The sequence below is a fragment of the Lissotriton helveticus genome, chromosome 7, assembly GCF_964261635.1.
Source record: "Lissotriton helveticus chromosome 7, aLisHel1.1, whole genome shotgun sequence".
In the NCBI taxonomy this organism is placed as follows: Eukaryota; Metazoa; Chordata; class Amphibia; order Caudata; family Salamandridae; genus Lissotriton; species Lissotriton helveticus.
The window spans coordinates 1,230,480,858-1,230,497,347 of NC_136068.1; the positions used below are offsets into that span (position 1 = coordinate 1,230,480,858).

General features: G+C 41.6%; 1 protein-coding gene across 2 annotated transcripts in view; it reads right to left on the bottom strand.

Annotated features, from left to right (window-relative positions):
- Positions 1–16,490, bottom strand: part of TOM1L1 (target of myb1 like 1 membrane trafficking protein) — a 653,197-nt gene that overhangs the window by 540,564 nt on the left and 96,143 nt on the right. For both annotated transcript variants that reach the window (XM_078654420.1, XM_078654421.1), the window contains one exon: positions 10,282–10,428. In XM_078654420.1, coding sequence (XP_078510546.1) covers positions 10,282–10,428 — 147 coding nt within the window. The remainder of the gene's footprint in view (positions 1–10,281; positions 10,429–16,490) is intronic.

Genomic DNA, 16,490 nt, shown 5'->3' on the forward strand with positions numbered 1-16,490 from the left:
ATTTAGCAAAGCTAAAATTTGCTCGAAGTATGGAAGGGATTTTTTGATTTTCTGAAAAAATTGGGAATAAAGCCGTGAGGGAAATGCACTCTCTATATAGATCAAAAGCAGTCTCAACTGCTTGTTATGGTGCAGCATTATGGGGTAGAGCTAGTGCTGTAACCCTCCAAACACAGGAGAACAATTTTTTAAACGATTACTAGCGGCTCCAAGCTCAACATCTAATACTCTAGCTCATAGAGAATTGTCTGTACTCTATATTAGCGACTTTATAAAAATAGCTGGTTTAACATTATGGCATGGGGTTTGGTCACGTGAAGAAGCTAGGTTTACACAAAATATATTACTAGACTGCCTGTCCCTAGACAAGAGAAGAAAAATAGCTTGGCTAGAATTTATACAATCACTTTTAGAAAGCTGTAATATCAAGTTAGATTGTAAAGAACCAATGCTAATCGTAGAATACAGTAAGAAAGAACTGAAAAGAAGACTTACTGTTGCCATGGATTTAGCGAGGGAGGCAGATGAAGCGAAAAAACATAGTGTTATATCCTACTATGAACGTCCCTTCTACATGTGTATACAACCCTACCTTGTTACTATAAGAAACGTCCAGCTAAGGTTTTATCTCACTAGATTGAGATTAGGCAGTCTACATTACCTGGTTGCTTTCCCCGCAAAAAGGAACATGTATTATTCATTACCAAACTGCCCATGTGACGGTAAATCCCCACAATCAACTTGGCACTTTATTTTATTCTGTGCGTTTTATAGGGATATTCGTAAGCTTATTCTAAAACCTCTTTTTAAAACAAATGTATATTATCATTAGAAGCAAGCATTTAATATCATTTGTAGCTTGGAGAAAGAGAGAATCATGAATGATGCTTGTAAATTTGTCCAAATGGCAATTAAGAAAAGAAAAACCTTTTCGTACTTGGAGAATTTATCGTATGAAAATTATGAAAATCAATGATCCTTAGATACTACATATTAATTGTGAATTCATGAGATTTTAATACTATATATTGAATTATGTTTGGGTTTTAATTAATATGGACTGTATGTGTATATTGATGATGAATGCAAATTATATTTGGGATACTCTGTCTGTTTTTATAGTATGCTTTTATGGTCATGGAAAATGTACCGAATAAAGCTTTGAAATTTGAATTTGATACTCATGAACAGGCACCAATTGTGTTGAAAAAGCCTGTTGTTTGTTTAATTACAGATTGTTGAAAAATCAGGTGCTTCATGTAATATATCAATTGATACTATGCCAGGCAACTGATCCTCAGTCCTGATGATGATCCCATATTTTAACGGGATCGAAACATTGTCCACATACACTCTGACCCGGTACAATATGCTTTGTAGTATTTTTGTTTTGGGTGCAGTAGTGTTTTGCTTTTAATAAGAAGTGACCGAAATGTGTTATATTAATGTTGGTCACAGTTTGCTTGCCTGTATATGTTTATATATCTTTTATTGTCAGTTTGTAACACCTGGTTTTCTGTGCATTACTGTTTTTTTGCTCATTGTTTGTATCAGTTCATTGTTTGTTTGCTCTCTTAAACCCCCTTGACCAAACGGCAAAAAACACAATATATAACTATGTTTTATACATATACAAATTCACATTTACACATTATAATATATGTTTTGGCAACAAAATATTGACATATTTTTACACAATGTCATGGTATCTGTACTTAAATTTACACACTCTACTTTACACCACTCCACTTATATATTTATAAAGCTAAGTGTATCCTAATATCCAACTTTGGTTATGAGATATGGGGATATGCCATTATAGCCCCGCTTTTAGGGGCAGAGAATACTTTTTTGAGGAGTCTTTTGGGCATAGGTAAATTCACTTCCTCTGAGATTATACTAGAAGAGGTTGGCATGAACTACATTGCTGACTTATTGGCAACAACTCCCAGTTCGTCAGTAGATAATGTATTTTTAAACTTTTACATTTTTTTGTGATTATATTATGTTGTGATAGTTTTTAATATAGTGTGCAAAGGTATGGTGGAGTCAGAGTTGGTAGAAGTGATAGGTATGCTTGATATATGGGAGTAAATAGTTAGAACTGCTTCCTTTAATAAATTGTATTTGGCAGTGAAGGAAGTGGGTAGACTGAAAAGTTGGCTCAGTGAGGAAAAGAATAGAAAGAGTGATTGGGAGAACAACTGATGAACCAAAATGAATCCTTTCCGTCTCCAGGATTTACAGTAAAAGGGTTTATTATGAATGAGCAAGCTTTTATTGTGCCAAATGATGGAGTTGAGGAAGGAGTCTGCAGAGTGCAAATCAAGAGGAATTAGTGGGTGGAGGAACTTAGAGGTCAGTTTAATTATAGGGGTGGAAAAAAAAGATACTCCTGAAAAGAAAAGGGGAATATAAACAGACGTTCAATTAAGGTCCACAAAGGGGATTCATCCATGGGCTCTAGCAACCAAAAGGATGCCTGATGCAAAAGGAATGCTTTCTGATACGTCTAAAAACCTGGAAAGTTAACTCCTCCTTCATACTTAGAGCAAATTAATCTCTAGAAGACATTCTGGTTTTTTTTGTTGTTCCATAAAAAGGAAGAAAGAATTGAATTAATCTTATTGAATGATTTGATAGGAATTGAAAGTGGTATGTTAGATAGAATATATAGGACTATGGGTGATAGAATCATCTTAATGGTGTCTAGACGTCCCCACCAGGATAAATGAAGAGTATGTCATCTGGCGGTTAAGTAAGAGAGTTCTTGGGTGCACTTGTTCATGCATAATGCTACTGTGTCTGAGATGCTGGGTGTGATATATAGTCCTAGATATTTAATATGTTGAGGACTTCATGTAAAATAGGAAGCCATAAAGTCCGGTTTGAAAGTATATTTGGTAAAGGGCAAAATGTTGTACTTGTTGTTGTTTAGCCTATATCCTGAAATTAGGGAATATGTTTGGACTTCAGCTAGAAAAGCAGGGATTGATTCGCTTGGGTTAGAGATAAAGAGCAAAATGTCATCAGCCTAAGCTGCAAGTTTAATATGATAATCAGTCAAATGGAAACCATGTATTCTTGGATTTTGGCGTAATTTGGAAAGGAAAGGTTCAAAAGCTAAATTAAACAAGAAGGGAGATGAGGGGCAACCTTGAAGCACACCTCTGCCTAAATCAAAGAATGGAGAAACCAAACCATTAGTGCAAACTACAGCATGAGGATTAGAATAAAGAAGAGATACCAGATAAATAAATTTAGGGACGAAACCAAACCATTTAAGAGTATAAAACAAATAATCCCATTCAACTCTATCAAACGCTTTTCCCACATCTAATGCAATTGCTGCCAGGGAATATTTCAAACGGGACGATTTGGACAGGATGTTAAAAAGAAGTCGAGTGTTATCTATGATAAAACGTCCTTTACCAAAGCCAGATTGTTCCTTTCCCAATCATTTTGGTAAATAGGAATCCAATCTAATAGCTAATGCTTTCGAGTAGATTTTATAGTCAATGTTAACCATAGATATGGGTCTATAATTCATGCAGAATCTAGAGTCTTTGCCCTCCTTAGGGATAAGGCAAATATGTGCCTCTTAAAAAGATCCACCTAGAGCTTCTACCATCTATAATTTTCTATAAGGTACTGATGTCACTAGACAGAAATCTAAAGTTGAAACTGCATGGGAACATGATTTACAGATCATCTGGCCAATTTCTTTATGGAAGAAATTGTGGATCAAGCTGCGCAAATCCTCGAGAGCAGCAAATACAACATAAACACTGTTTTTTGTCTATAACAGTCTTTTATTATCACCACACGTTTTAAACAGAAGTTTTTCAACTATCTCGGATGCTTGTTGGACATGCTCATCTTCAAATGCCGATATATACCATATGCTGTTCTCTTGTGATTTTGTATGTCAATTTTGGAAACAAGTATGGGCTCAAATCAACTTAATCTTTGACACTAATTTTCCTTTTTCTTTCACCAATGTCTTTTTGGGAAGTCTTTCACCTGTTTGGGAAAACATGATGTTTAATGCTAAAATTATTGATCTTTTATTAGCTGTTGCTTTTCAACAAATTACTACAAATTGGTAAGATTTTACGAACATTTCTTTCAAAGCCTGGTGGTATGCTATTTGTCACAACCATATGTTACCCTATTAATCTGGCAACAAAGCATTTGAATTTATGGTCACCTGTTACGATATTTCTTGATGCAAGTGCTAAGAAGTTCTCCCAACCACAACCATTACAACAAGAAGTTCCTAAACCCCACTGATCCCCTAATTGTTCCTACTTTCTTTTATAATTTACTGATACTCAGATTACGTGTGTATTATTTTTTACTTTACACAATATCAATTATAAGTCTGATTCATTTATTTGCAAATATGTTTATTCTGTATGTTTATTTTTGATGTGAGGCTATTACTATGTATTCTTTATTGACACCCTTGCATTTATGAATAAATCTTTCTTGAACTTAAATATTATTTTGTGATTTGATTTGAGTAGTGTTTGATGTTGTTTGTCTTCAATATTGTTTTGATTGTACCAAATGGATATGATGAAGACAAAATGACAAAGATGAAGAAAAAAAAAATATCTGAGAAATGAGATAAATACTCAAACACATGAGATTGATGTGTATGTAGGGTTCTTTTAATTAATATTGATTTATGGCTGTGTGGGGTTTCTATGAGAATGCTTGTGTTTCGATATTGATCCCTCCCTGCAGATCAGGCCTTACTGGATCAAAACCCTTTGTGTTGCTAAAGCAGGCCTTTTGTCTTAGAATGGCTGTTGATTGGGAAGCTTCTGCTTTATCCAAACAGAAATTTCGTAATTATACTATGATAAAAACAGTTCATGGGGTAAAACCATATCTTCTCCTAGAAATGCTTAACTATCAACAGCATTTATTGACCTATTTTAGGCTGGGAATATTACAGCAGCTGTTTTTCCCAAACGGTACCTGGTATAGAATCACAGATTTACCATCTTACACCGTGACCAAGGTTCAACATTGTACTTATCTGCCCTGAATACACACCATTCATCATAAGTTTTTAAGACCACTTTTTTTAACCACGGATATAAGACGGGTCAGACCTGCCTTTTTATATTTACAGCTCCTGGCCACGCCTACAATCTGCTTTAATGTCTCTTGGTTCTTGTCTGGGGTTTCTAGCTCAAAATATCAGGCCCTGACTTCTGCTTAGAGCTTCACTCATAGATTCTTCAAATGTTGGATTTCTGTCTGTATCAATGCTATTTTAAATGGAAATCTTTTACTGTTCTGTTTTATTTTATTTTGTTGTCGTACTTTTTTTCTTGTGATGAAATGTCTTTTGCTTGTATACTTGTGTGATATTATATATAAAATCGAATAAAGTCTGAACTACTACAACTGCCACTCCACTCATATCAGTTACTTTACGTGACTCCACACTATTCTGTACTGTCTACACCTTTCAAGTGTACGAAACCCCAGTATACAGCACTAAACTGCACGCTAATCCACTATATGTCACTCCACTGTACTCCACTTCACTGTACAACAATCCAGTCTACACCACTGTACTCTATGCTATTACACTATTTACCATTCTATTCTATTCCACTCCAGTGTATTCCACTTTATGAATGCCCCTACATTGTATGGCTTGCAACTGTATGCTATTCTACTGTACGTAACTCCACTCGATGCTATTCTACTTTATGCTATCGAACTCTGCCCCACTTCATGGTACACTACTGCAGTGTGTACTATTTCACTGTATGCCAGTCCACTCTGCGGCCCTCCATTGTACTGAAATGCAGTATACCACACTCCACTCTACTCCAATCCATTGTATACGATTATACTTTAATTTACCACCATAATTTCAATGCCAATCCCCTAAATGCCACTCCATTATCCAGCCCTACACTGTATGCTTCTACAATTAACCCTATTCCACCGTACAATACTGTACCATACACTACTACACTAAATAAACTCTACATGATTCCAAAACTAAACAGTGAAAAGGAGCATACAATTATATACAATTCTTTTGTAAATTACAATCAGTAACAAAAATCCATAAGATCCAAAAATATTGAGCTGGGAGATTTAGAGTGTCTTTTCCCAATTTTTCCTTATTTGTAGTCATAAGTGACATGCGTACATGAGTCCAGTCAGCGCGTTTCATCCAACATGGACTTCTTCAGGGTTGGGTAACTCTTTCAAGGGAATAATGCCTTCTTATCGGATCTGCTGTGTTACACGTTCAAATCCAAATGCTGTTCCATTTATTTGTGTTTACACGGATAAACAGAACGGCATTTGGATTCGAACGTCGAGCACTGCGTTTATCTGCGTTTACACCAATCAAAACATTCACTGCCAGTCATGAGATCTAGGTTAAATCCAACATTCTTTTGCTCACCATGCCACCCTAATTTAGACCTGGCCATATGCAAATCAGTCTTGACCCTGTACCTCATGGGAACAGTCCAGCCCAAACTGCCAAGCCAGATCCTCCCTGGACAGGAAACAAGCATCCTAGGTCCGGTTTCCGGGCTTCACCCCTCATCAGCCAGGATAGCTTGAATCCAGTGGCACAGTGAGCCAGGGACCCAGGTCTGCCCCGACATGGGTTCTTGCTCATTTTGCCACTGGATTCAAACTAGTCTGGCTGATGAGGTCTGTTAGTTGTCTTGTTGTTAGAGGTCTGTTGTACTTGACTCCTCTAGCCCATATCATCAGATCGTACGGCTTTGAAACTGTGTCGTATGCCGACGATACACAATTACTTGTCACCTGGGGTTCTGATTCTGTTGGCACACCTTCACGCTTCAAGAGCTGTATGATCAATATAAATAGCTGGATGAGTAATAACAAGTTACAATTGAATGTTAGTAAAACCGAAATTATTCTTTTTGGTAAAGCAGAGGAACTATGGTCACAATATTGGTGGCCATTGGAACTAGGCTCATGTCCCTCTCCTATGTCAGCAGTACGAAACCTAGGTATCACAATTGACCGTAATCTATCTATGAAAACCCACATCAATCAGGTCTTAGGTATCTGCTATGGAATTATGCACAACCTTCGTAAAATCTTTAAGTGGCTGCCCATTGAAGCAAGGAAACCACTGGTACAGGGTCTAGTCATCAGTCGTCTTGACTACGGCAATGCCCTGTTCACAGCATTAAACGAAGATCTTCTTTCCAAGCTTCAGACCCTTCAGAATACTGCGGCCAGATTGGTTCTCAACCTTCCACCTAGATCTACGGCTGCCTCAAGCCTTAAATATCTACATTGGCTCCCAGTGCGTCAAAGAAGTCACTTTTAAATTCTGAGCCTTACCCACAAGATAATGTACGACACTGGCACGAATTACTTAGCAAAAAAGCTCCAATGGTATCTACCAAGGAGATTGCTAAGGTCCGGCACTAAACATTTTTGGTTCAGCCGCGTGTGCGTACATCTCGGAATGGCTGTCGCTAATTTTCTTACCTAGCTCCTATGCTGTGGAACAAATTGCCATCACACCTTGTATCCATAGTGGATCATAAATGTTTTCGTAAAGATCTTAAAACTTGGCTTTTTCCCAAGTAAATACCTTCTAATTAACTACTTGGCCAGGTCAGGAGTTGCGATGTGTCGTTGCTGCTAGTTCTGCTGCAAGCGCCTTGAGACCGTCCGGTGATAAGTGCGCTGTATAAGAATATCTGACTTGACTTGACTTGACTTGACTTAGTCCGAAACCGGTCCCAGGATGCTTGGTTCCAGTCCAAGGAAGACATGGCTTGGAAGTTCGGGCTGGACTGTTCCCATGAGGCACATGGTCAAGACTGATTTGCATATAACTGTGTCCAAACTGGGGTGGTGAAGTGAGCTAAAGAAGGATTATCTCCTTGTGTTTGCTTTGTTCGCCCTAAGTTGGCAGGGAATGCCCAGACGTGGGTCCCTTGCTCACTTTGATACTGGATTCAAGCTAGCCTGGCTGATGAGGGTCAAGACTGATTTGCATATAACTGTGTCTGAACTGGGGTTGTGAAGTGAGGTAAAGGACGATGATGGATATAACCCAGTTCTGCGACTGGAGGTGAGCGTCTTAAGAGTTTCAGCACTCCATCCATCATCTCCTGCAAAGTTTGGTAACATTACATGGGGGGCTATTAATGATGCAAAGATGTTTTTTTTATATTGAGTGTTTCAAATATAGTGCTGTAACTGTGTCTCTGTATCCGTCTTTGTATCAAGATAATAGCCCACACACACTTACATGGCTGGTGAAAATGTTAAAACTCTTTGGCGCTTTTCTATAGCATCCCCATCTTAGCAGAAGTATGCATCAAATCAGGATAACCAACACCGCACCAGCCAGCCCCGTTGTCTGAAAATCTGGGTGGTGGACTATTTTGTCTTTGACAATCTGATGACTTGTTGCCCTTGTGGATGTTAATGATAAAGGAGCTACTTTTATAGCATATTAGATCATTATCTCACTTATTATTTTATCAATTTAGGGCTTTATATAGAGTTTGGCAAACAGGATAATCACGAATGTGGCTGATATCCCACCCGCCATATTACAAGTACTATAGGTCTGGGTATGTGGGAACATTTTTATGCTTTTCGTTAACAACAATGTGGCTTTTTCAGTGCTTATGAACAGAAAAAAACAATATTCAAAGATCTGCTCGGAAGAGGTCAGTGTACCAACTGTGTTAACAACAATGTGGCTTTTTCAGTGCTTATGATCGTGGTTGCTTAGTTTTAAAAAATGGCGGTAATGTCACTTTGTAACATTAAATGAAATATAGAGAACTTGAGCTTGTTCTATAGCCACATTGTTTTTGTTTCTTTCTCACAAAGGGCTTGAGGAATATTTACCAAATTAAGCAAAGGCACCCAATAGGTTTAGGGCGTACATGCATGACAATTTGCTGTACTATCCTTTAACCCTTTTTAGGTGTCACCTAGAGGCAGCATTTAGCTGCCTGATATCAATGAACTATGGAGGACAATAATTACAGTGGGCTTTGGGCCAGTCCACTGCTTATCATTGGTTGGTTTTATGCTAATTCAGTTTGTCTGCTTCTTATTCAACGGCTTTCCTTCCTCTTTTTGTGTTGTCCATGTGCTGGAGCATAGCTTCGCTACCTTCCTTTTAATTGTATGATTTGGAATAGGACACGTTACAACGCACATGTTACAACGCGTGTAATGACAACACATTTTTTACAGGTGAGACTGCTTGACTTTACCAATGTTTGTTGCTAGATGCAGAAAAAGTCTGAGAAAAGCACGTTTTCATATCCCCATTATTCCTTCCAATCTTCCTGCCCCACTTAGAACAATCTTTACCAAAAATGGCAGGATGAAATCCTTAATTCAGAACTTTATATTTTCCCAAAGTTTGGTAACATTACATGGGGTTATTAATGACGCAAAGATGTTTTTTATATTGAGTGTTTCAAATATAGTGCTGTAGCTGTGTCTCTGTATCTGTCTTTGTATCAAGATACTAGCCCACACACACTTACATGGCTGCTAAAAATGTTAAAACTCTTTGTAGCTTTTCTATAGCATCCCCATCTTAGCAGAAGTATGCATCGAATCTGGATAACCGACACCACACCAGTCAGCCCCTCTGTCTGAAAATCTGGGTGGTGGACTATTTTGTCTTCGACAAACAATCTGATGACTTGTTGCCCCTTGTGGATGTTAATCATAAAGGAGATACTTAATATAGCATATTAAATCATTATCTAACTAATTTCTTTTATTAATTTAGGGCCTTTTATAGAGTTTGGCAAACAGGATTATCATGAATGTGACTGATATCCCACCCGCCATATTACAAGTACCATAGTTCTGGGTATGGGGGAACATTTTTATGCATTTCGTTAACAACAATGCAGCTTTTTCAGTGCTTATGAACAGAAAAAAACAATATTCAAAGATCTGCTCTGAAAAGGTCAGTGTACCAACTGTGTTTTGCCAGCAGCTTTGTAGCAGAAAGACCATTGACTAAGGGGTGCCAGAGTTGTAGTCAGGGTGAGTCTCTACCATCAGAAACTCAGCAATTACCTGATTGCAAATAATACAGAAAAAAGCAAGGTGGGAAGAAAAGGACATGCACTAATTTACAGTACGGATACAAATCTGTTCATCTTTAAATGGCCCCATATGTGTTCCTGTCTCTCTGTCCTTTTTATTCTTTATTCTCAAGTTACAATATTTCACATATTTAAGTACACTACTTACCATGATGAAATGTAAAACTTTATTTTGCATAACAATTGGAAGGTTGTATTTTGGCTTCAACTGTTTAACTAGTACTTTGCAGAAGTCCTTCTTCACAACAAGAGCTTTGAAGGTTACACAGCAGTTCTGCATGCACATGTCAAGTAACTAAAGTAAAAGAAAAAAAGGAAAGTGTTAGTATAGAGTTCAGATATTGTGCCTGTTCTAATTTTGCTATATGGTGGGCATTACCTATGGAACCTATTGTATTAGCATATTGGGCTTATTATGCAAGCTAGAGTTTTGTTTCCACTTCTGAAATGAAGAAAAATGCATGTTGGTGATATAGGTAGCCTTTTTCTTGTATCAATACTCAAGAAGGTATATAGAATGTGGGAGCTTAAGCAACAAATATTTCAGAGAAGAAATCATTCTCTTTCGTTTCCTATGAATTTCTAATTACTCTTAAAATCTTTCAGGCAATTTCTTAAATTCTATTCATTAAGAGAAATTTGGTTAAGATTTTTACACCAATCACCATTTACACATTGATCTCAAAAGGAGGATTTCAAAAAGTCTTACACAAGGTTTTATCACAAATATTTCTTCTATATCCCACAATAATGTGTAGATGTTCACCTCTAAGTCTTTTCCACCATTGAAGACATGTTGAGGTTTCAGCCAAAGGAAAAGCTCCAGTTCATTACCAGTGTTAGAAATTGGGTGTCTGGGTGGCAGAGGTATGCACCCTGTCCAAACAGAAGCCACAATCCTAGTTAGGGTAAGCTAGATACTCACTAGAAGATAACCTGTGCTCTACCTCTGGTAGTTTGGCACAGAGCAGTCTGGCTTATCTAAAGAGGCAATGTATAAAGTATGTGTGCAACGGACACATTCACACAGTAACACAATGAATTCACTGCAAAAAGACTCCACACTGTGTTAGAAGAGTAGACTATTATTCTGAACAAAACAAGACCAAAACAACAAATCTAATGTATAAAGGTTGATATATTGAATTCTAAAAGAATAAATGCAGTTAAGCACTTAAAAGCAAGTAGCACTAAAATGGTTGCTTCAGGTTGCACTGGACCAAGACACAGTCAAAGTTTGGGCCGACCGTGATGGAGCGCTGGCTGGCTAAATGACCCATGCCGGTCCCAGTGAAAAAAATACCTTTCCTGGTCACAAGCAGTAAGATGCTTGTTGTTGAGGCATGCAGGATGCAGCAATCTTCTCCATGCAGTGAAGACGATGATTCAGTTGTGAAGATGGGTGCCGGAGTTGAGAGGTATCGAGCGATGTGCCGCTTTCTGCCTCACAGTCTAGGGGATGTGTTGATCCCACCAAGCTGCAGTGGTGGTGATACATGGTCTAATGCGTCAATCTCTGGAGGCGAAGTGTGTGTTCTGATGCAATGCGCTGATTTTACTCTGGAAACCGGGTTGCTGCGCTGGTTCTTCTATACAGCAATAGGAGATGCGTCGAAGTCTGTATTGCAAGTATCTGCGCCACATCCAGTGAGCCAGGCATAGGAGCAGGGGTGGAGACTTTGATTTCCCTTAGTCTCAAGCAATAGGAGGAAAGCCAAAAGCTCTTGCAGATTACTTGAAGGCAAGGCAGAGTCCAGCTCTGCTTCAGCAAAGTCGGAGAGCAGAAGACAGGAAGTCAACACAAAAGAAAAACAGACTTTCCAAGTCTGCAGTCCAAAAATGAGTCCTTTAAGCAGCATAGCAGTTCTGGCAGAGCTTCAGTTACAAGTCCAGTAATGTCTGATGTTAGAGGGCCAGAGACCCAGCACTTATATCGAAAAGTGTAGAGCACGGCCCCGGGGAGGCGAACTTTGGCGGCCATATTGGGGGTATTCCAGCGCTCGGACGCGCTCTAGCCGACCATAAAAGGGGTCCCATGACCCGGTGCTTGTCTTAGCCTGCAGTACCTTCCCCTCCTGAGGCGATAAGCCGGGAGGTTCTCCTTGCACTCTTGCCTATCTTTTTAAAACATTGTTTTTACACTGCGTGTGTTTGTGCTTGACCAAATATTGTTGTGCTTGACTAAATAAGCATATTTAGGCTCGATCTGAAAAGCCATTTTAATTGTTGGCATTGGGTGCGAAGCATCTGTTAAATTTCTCAGCAATCTTGTTACCTGTCCAGGTCCTCCCCCTTCCAGTCGCTACCCGGGCCGCTCTCAGCCGAGCATTGACGCTGAGAGCACGGCCCCGGGGAGGCGAACTTTGGCAGCCATATTGGGGGTATTCCAGTGCTCAGACGCGCTCTAGCCAGCCATAAAAGGGGTCCCATGACCCGGTGCTCGTCTTAGCCTGCAGTACCTTCCCCTCCTAAGGCGATAAGCCGGGAGGTTCTCCTTGCACTCTTGCCTATCTTTTTAAAACATTGTTTTTACACTGCGTGTGTTTGTGCTTGACCAAATATTGTTGTGCTTGACTAAATAAGCATATTTAGGCTCGATCTGAAAAGCCATTTTAATTGTTGGCATTGGGTGCGGAGCATCTGTTAAATTTCTCAGCAATCTTGTTACCTGTCCAGATCCTCCCCCTTCCAGTCGCTGCCCGGGCCGCTCTCAGCCGAGCATTGACGCTGAGAGCACGGCCCGGGGAGGCGAACTTTGGCGGCCATATTGGGGGTATTCCAGCGCTCGGACGCGCTCTAGCCGGCCATAAAAGGGGACGATCGTCTCCTTCGCGCAGCGGATGCGCATTGCGGACGGGCCGGACTCTAGTCGGAGTCATGCCAGAGTCCTGCCCGTCTGCGCCCGTCAGCGCCAAGGAGGCGCCAGGGGCCGGGCATTTTGCCCGGCCCCCTCTAACCTCTTTTGTTGACAATGGGGACTTGTTTGCCTCCCTTATTTCTCTCAGACCCCTCCGGCAGACGTGCCATCACACACTTTTTCCCGAACAATTGCATCATGGTATCCTCTGTAGCTGCATGACCAACCCTAGTCTGCCAAATCAGGTCAGTGCCGTTAGGTCATCTAGGGTTAGGGTGAAATAGGACCCTCCTCCCCCCTCTAAAGAAGTGGGCTTCCTTATCAACGCTCGTTCCCTGGTCAGTAACAATTTTGCCTTCCGAGACTTTGTCTCGGAAAGAAAACCCTCTTGGGTTTTCATTACCGAAACTTGGGGCTCTGATTCAGCTGGCCCCGATCTGATTAATGACCTCCCCGATGGCTATGCCATGGTGAGACAGGATAGAGAAGACCGTAGAGGGGGTGGAATAGGCATTGTATATAAGAACACTTTTACCTGTCGCATGGATCCCCTCCCTTCTCCCCAGAATTCCTTCCAGGCCCTTTTTTTCTCTCTCAGTACCTCCCCTACTGAAAACTTTGCAGGTATTCTTATTTACAGACCCCCGGGCTCTAGGTCCCCGTTTGTTGCCGATCTACTTGAAGTAATTGAACCATTCATTAATAGGCCTTCCTTGACTATTCTTGGAGATTTTAATTTCCATCTAGAAAATCTCAATTCAGCCGACACTTCATCACTTGTGGACTCACTTGCCTCTCTCAGCCTTTCCCAAAAAGTGCTATCCCCTACCCATTCTGCTGGCCACATCTTAGATGGGGTGTTTACTAATGATCCCAGGCTTGAGACTGGTTCACCTCTGCCCCTCTCTTGGTCGGACCACAAAGCAGTCCCCTTGGAATTTGTTTCAGGTTCTCCTCCTGCCCCTCCCACGGATATGAACCGTTGGGTTCTAAAGAGGAACTATAGGGACCTGTCCAATGAATCACTTGGCCCTCTTATTGCCGGCTTCAAGGCTCCCCCCTCTCAGGACATTGACACTACTGCCCGTGAACTCGCAAGTACCATCTCTAGGGCTATGGACACCCTAGCCCCGCTTAAATCTCACTATTGTGCTAGGAAATGCCCGTCAGCGCCTTGGTACTCTGAAACTCTTAGACTCCAGAGACAGGAGTGTAGGAGGCAGGAAAGGCTTTGGAGAGCTCAGCTTGACGCCGTTCTACGGAACAAGCATAAAAATCTCCTTAAGCTACAAAGCAGCGGTGTTAACTGAAAAGCAATCTTACTTTTCTAAGCTAACCTCATCCCTCACCTCCCCTGGTGATCTCTTTAAGGTGGTAGATACCTTATCTCTTGTTCAACATCCTGATCCCATAGTTCCCTCCCAAGAACTCTGTGATCAGATCTCCACCTTCTTCCATACCAAAATCCTGGATATTCACACTGCTCTCCAGACCCATAACCTCATTCATGTTTCCCCTTCCAGCCCAGTCCACACCCCAGTCTCTAATGACATCTACTCCAATTTTCCCCTCCTCACGACTGAGACCCTGGATAAACTCCTAGACTAAGTCAGGATCTCCCCTTGATCCCTGTCCTCTTAAAATTTTAAAAAACTGCAGGGACATTTTACTTCCCCCTCTGTTGGAAGTTTTGAATAGAGCCATCTCCAGTGGTGAGTTCCCGGCCTCTTGGAAGACTGACATCGTCAAGCCCCTCCTAAAAAAGGCCTCCTTGGACCCTGGGATTCTTAAGAACTTTCGTCCCATCTCCCTCCTTCCTGCTCCAGCCAAGATGCTGGAGGCTCATCTGAATTTCCATCTTAGCGCCTTTCTAGATAAGACCTGCCTGCTTGATCCATCTCAGCATGGCTTACGAAAGGCGCATAGCACTGAGTCAGCCCTTACAGTGGTGGTCAATAACATCCGCGCTAAGGTCGATAGTGGTCAGACAACTCTTCTGATCCTACTCGACCTTACAGCAGCATTTGACACCCTGTCGCTTACCATTCTGGCCTCCCGCCTCAGTGAGACGGGAGTGAAGGGACTGGCTCTGAGCCTCCTCACCTCCTTCCTTAACCATCGGGAGCATAGGGTCAAACTGGGTGACTTCCTTTCCAATGCCATGCCTTTGCAGTGTGGGGTCCCGCAGGGCTCCGCTTTGAGTCCTACACTCTTCAACATTTACGTGGCCCCACTTGCTAGGCTTGTTAGAACTTTTGGACTGGAAGTTCTCTCGTACGCCGATGACACCCAGAATACGGTCTCCTTGTCCCAATCTGTCGAGACCACAGCCCTAAACTTCCGAAATTGAATGGAAGCAGTGGCAGGCTGGATGGCCTCGAACTTTCTTAAATTAAACGGGGAAAAGACGGAGATCCTGGTCTTTGGTGGAAGCAAGGAGACCTGGTCAGATGATTGGTGGCCCCAAACATTGGGAACCTGTCCCCTGCCCTCTACCGCCGCCCGCAACCTGGGAGTCATATTTGACACCTCACTTGCCTTTGACAGGCAAGTAAACAGAACGGTCTCAACCTGCTGCGGGGTCCTAAGGGTTTTAAGAAAACTCACCCACTACCTCTCTTCTGATGCCCGGAAAATGGTTGCAGTCGCCCTCATATCCTCGCGTCTGGACTACTGCAATGCCTTATATCTTGGCATGAGTGATAAATTACTCCATCGACTGCAGGTCGTCCAGAACGCGGCAGCGAGATTTGTCGTTAATGCCCCCAGACGCTCTTCAGGTACCAGTATTAGGAGAAATCTCCACTGGCTTCCGGTACATGCCAGGATAAAATTTAAAATTCTGACCATCACTCACAAGGCTCTTCATGGTGCGGGAGCTGAAGCTATTAGGACCCTAGTGTCAACCTATGTCCCAGGCAGGGCCCTGCGCTCTGCCAGCCAGAACCTGTTGACTGTCCCCCGAGTCGTTAAGGCGAGATGGGGTGGTAGGGCCTTCTTCTCTCTAGCCCCTAGACTCTGGAACGAGCTTCCGTCGGTACTCAGGGGTCAGGAATCTCTTCTGCTCTTCCGAAAGGGCCTTAAAACTCTACTCTTTACTGAAGCCTACTCCTAGGCCTCTATCTCCTGTGTTTTTTCATATGTACCTGGCTATATTCCATCATTTGCGCCTTGACGCCTTCGGGCAAAGTAGCGCTTTGACAGGTCTCAATTCAATCAATCAATCAATGTGGGGGTGAATTCAAAGCTGCTCTCTGAAGTGCACACACAATCCTTTCAACCTAGCCCTGTCTGCCAGGCTATCTGTGGGGGATAATTAATCCTGTGTGTGGGGACAGAACACAGCTAATGCAAGTGAAGTGTTAGACCCTCCATTCCAGGCAAGGCCATCAGAATGCAGATGCATGTAGATAGGTACTCAGACATCCCGATCCTTCCTGTGTTGTGGCTGTTTAGAGGGAATGCACAGTCCAGACATGCATTGGAGAAAGGCAACAGAG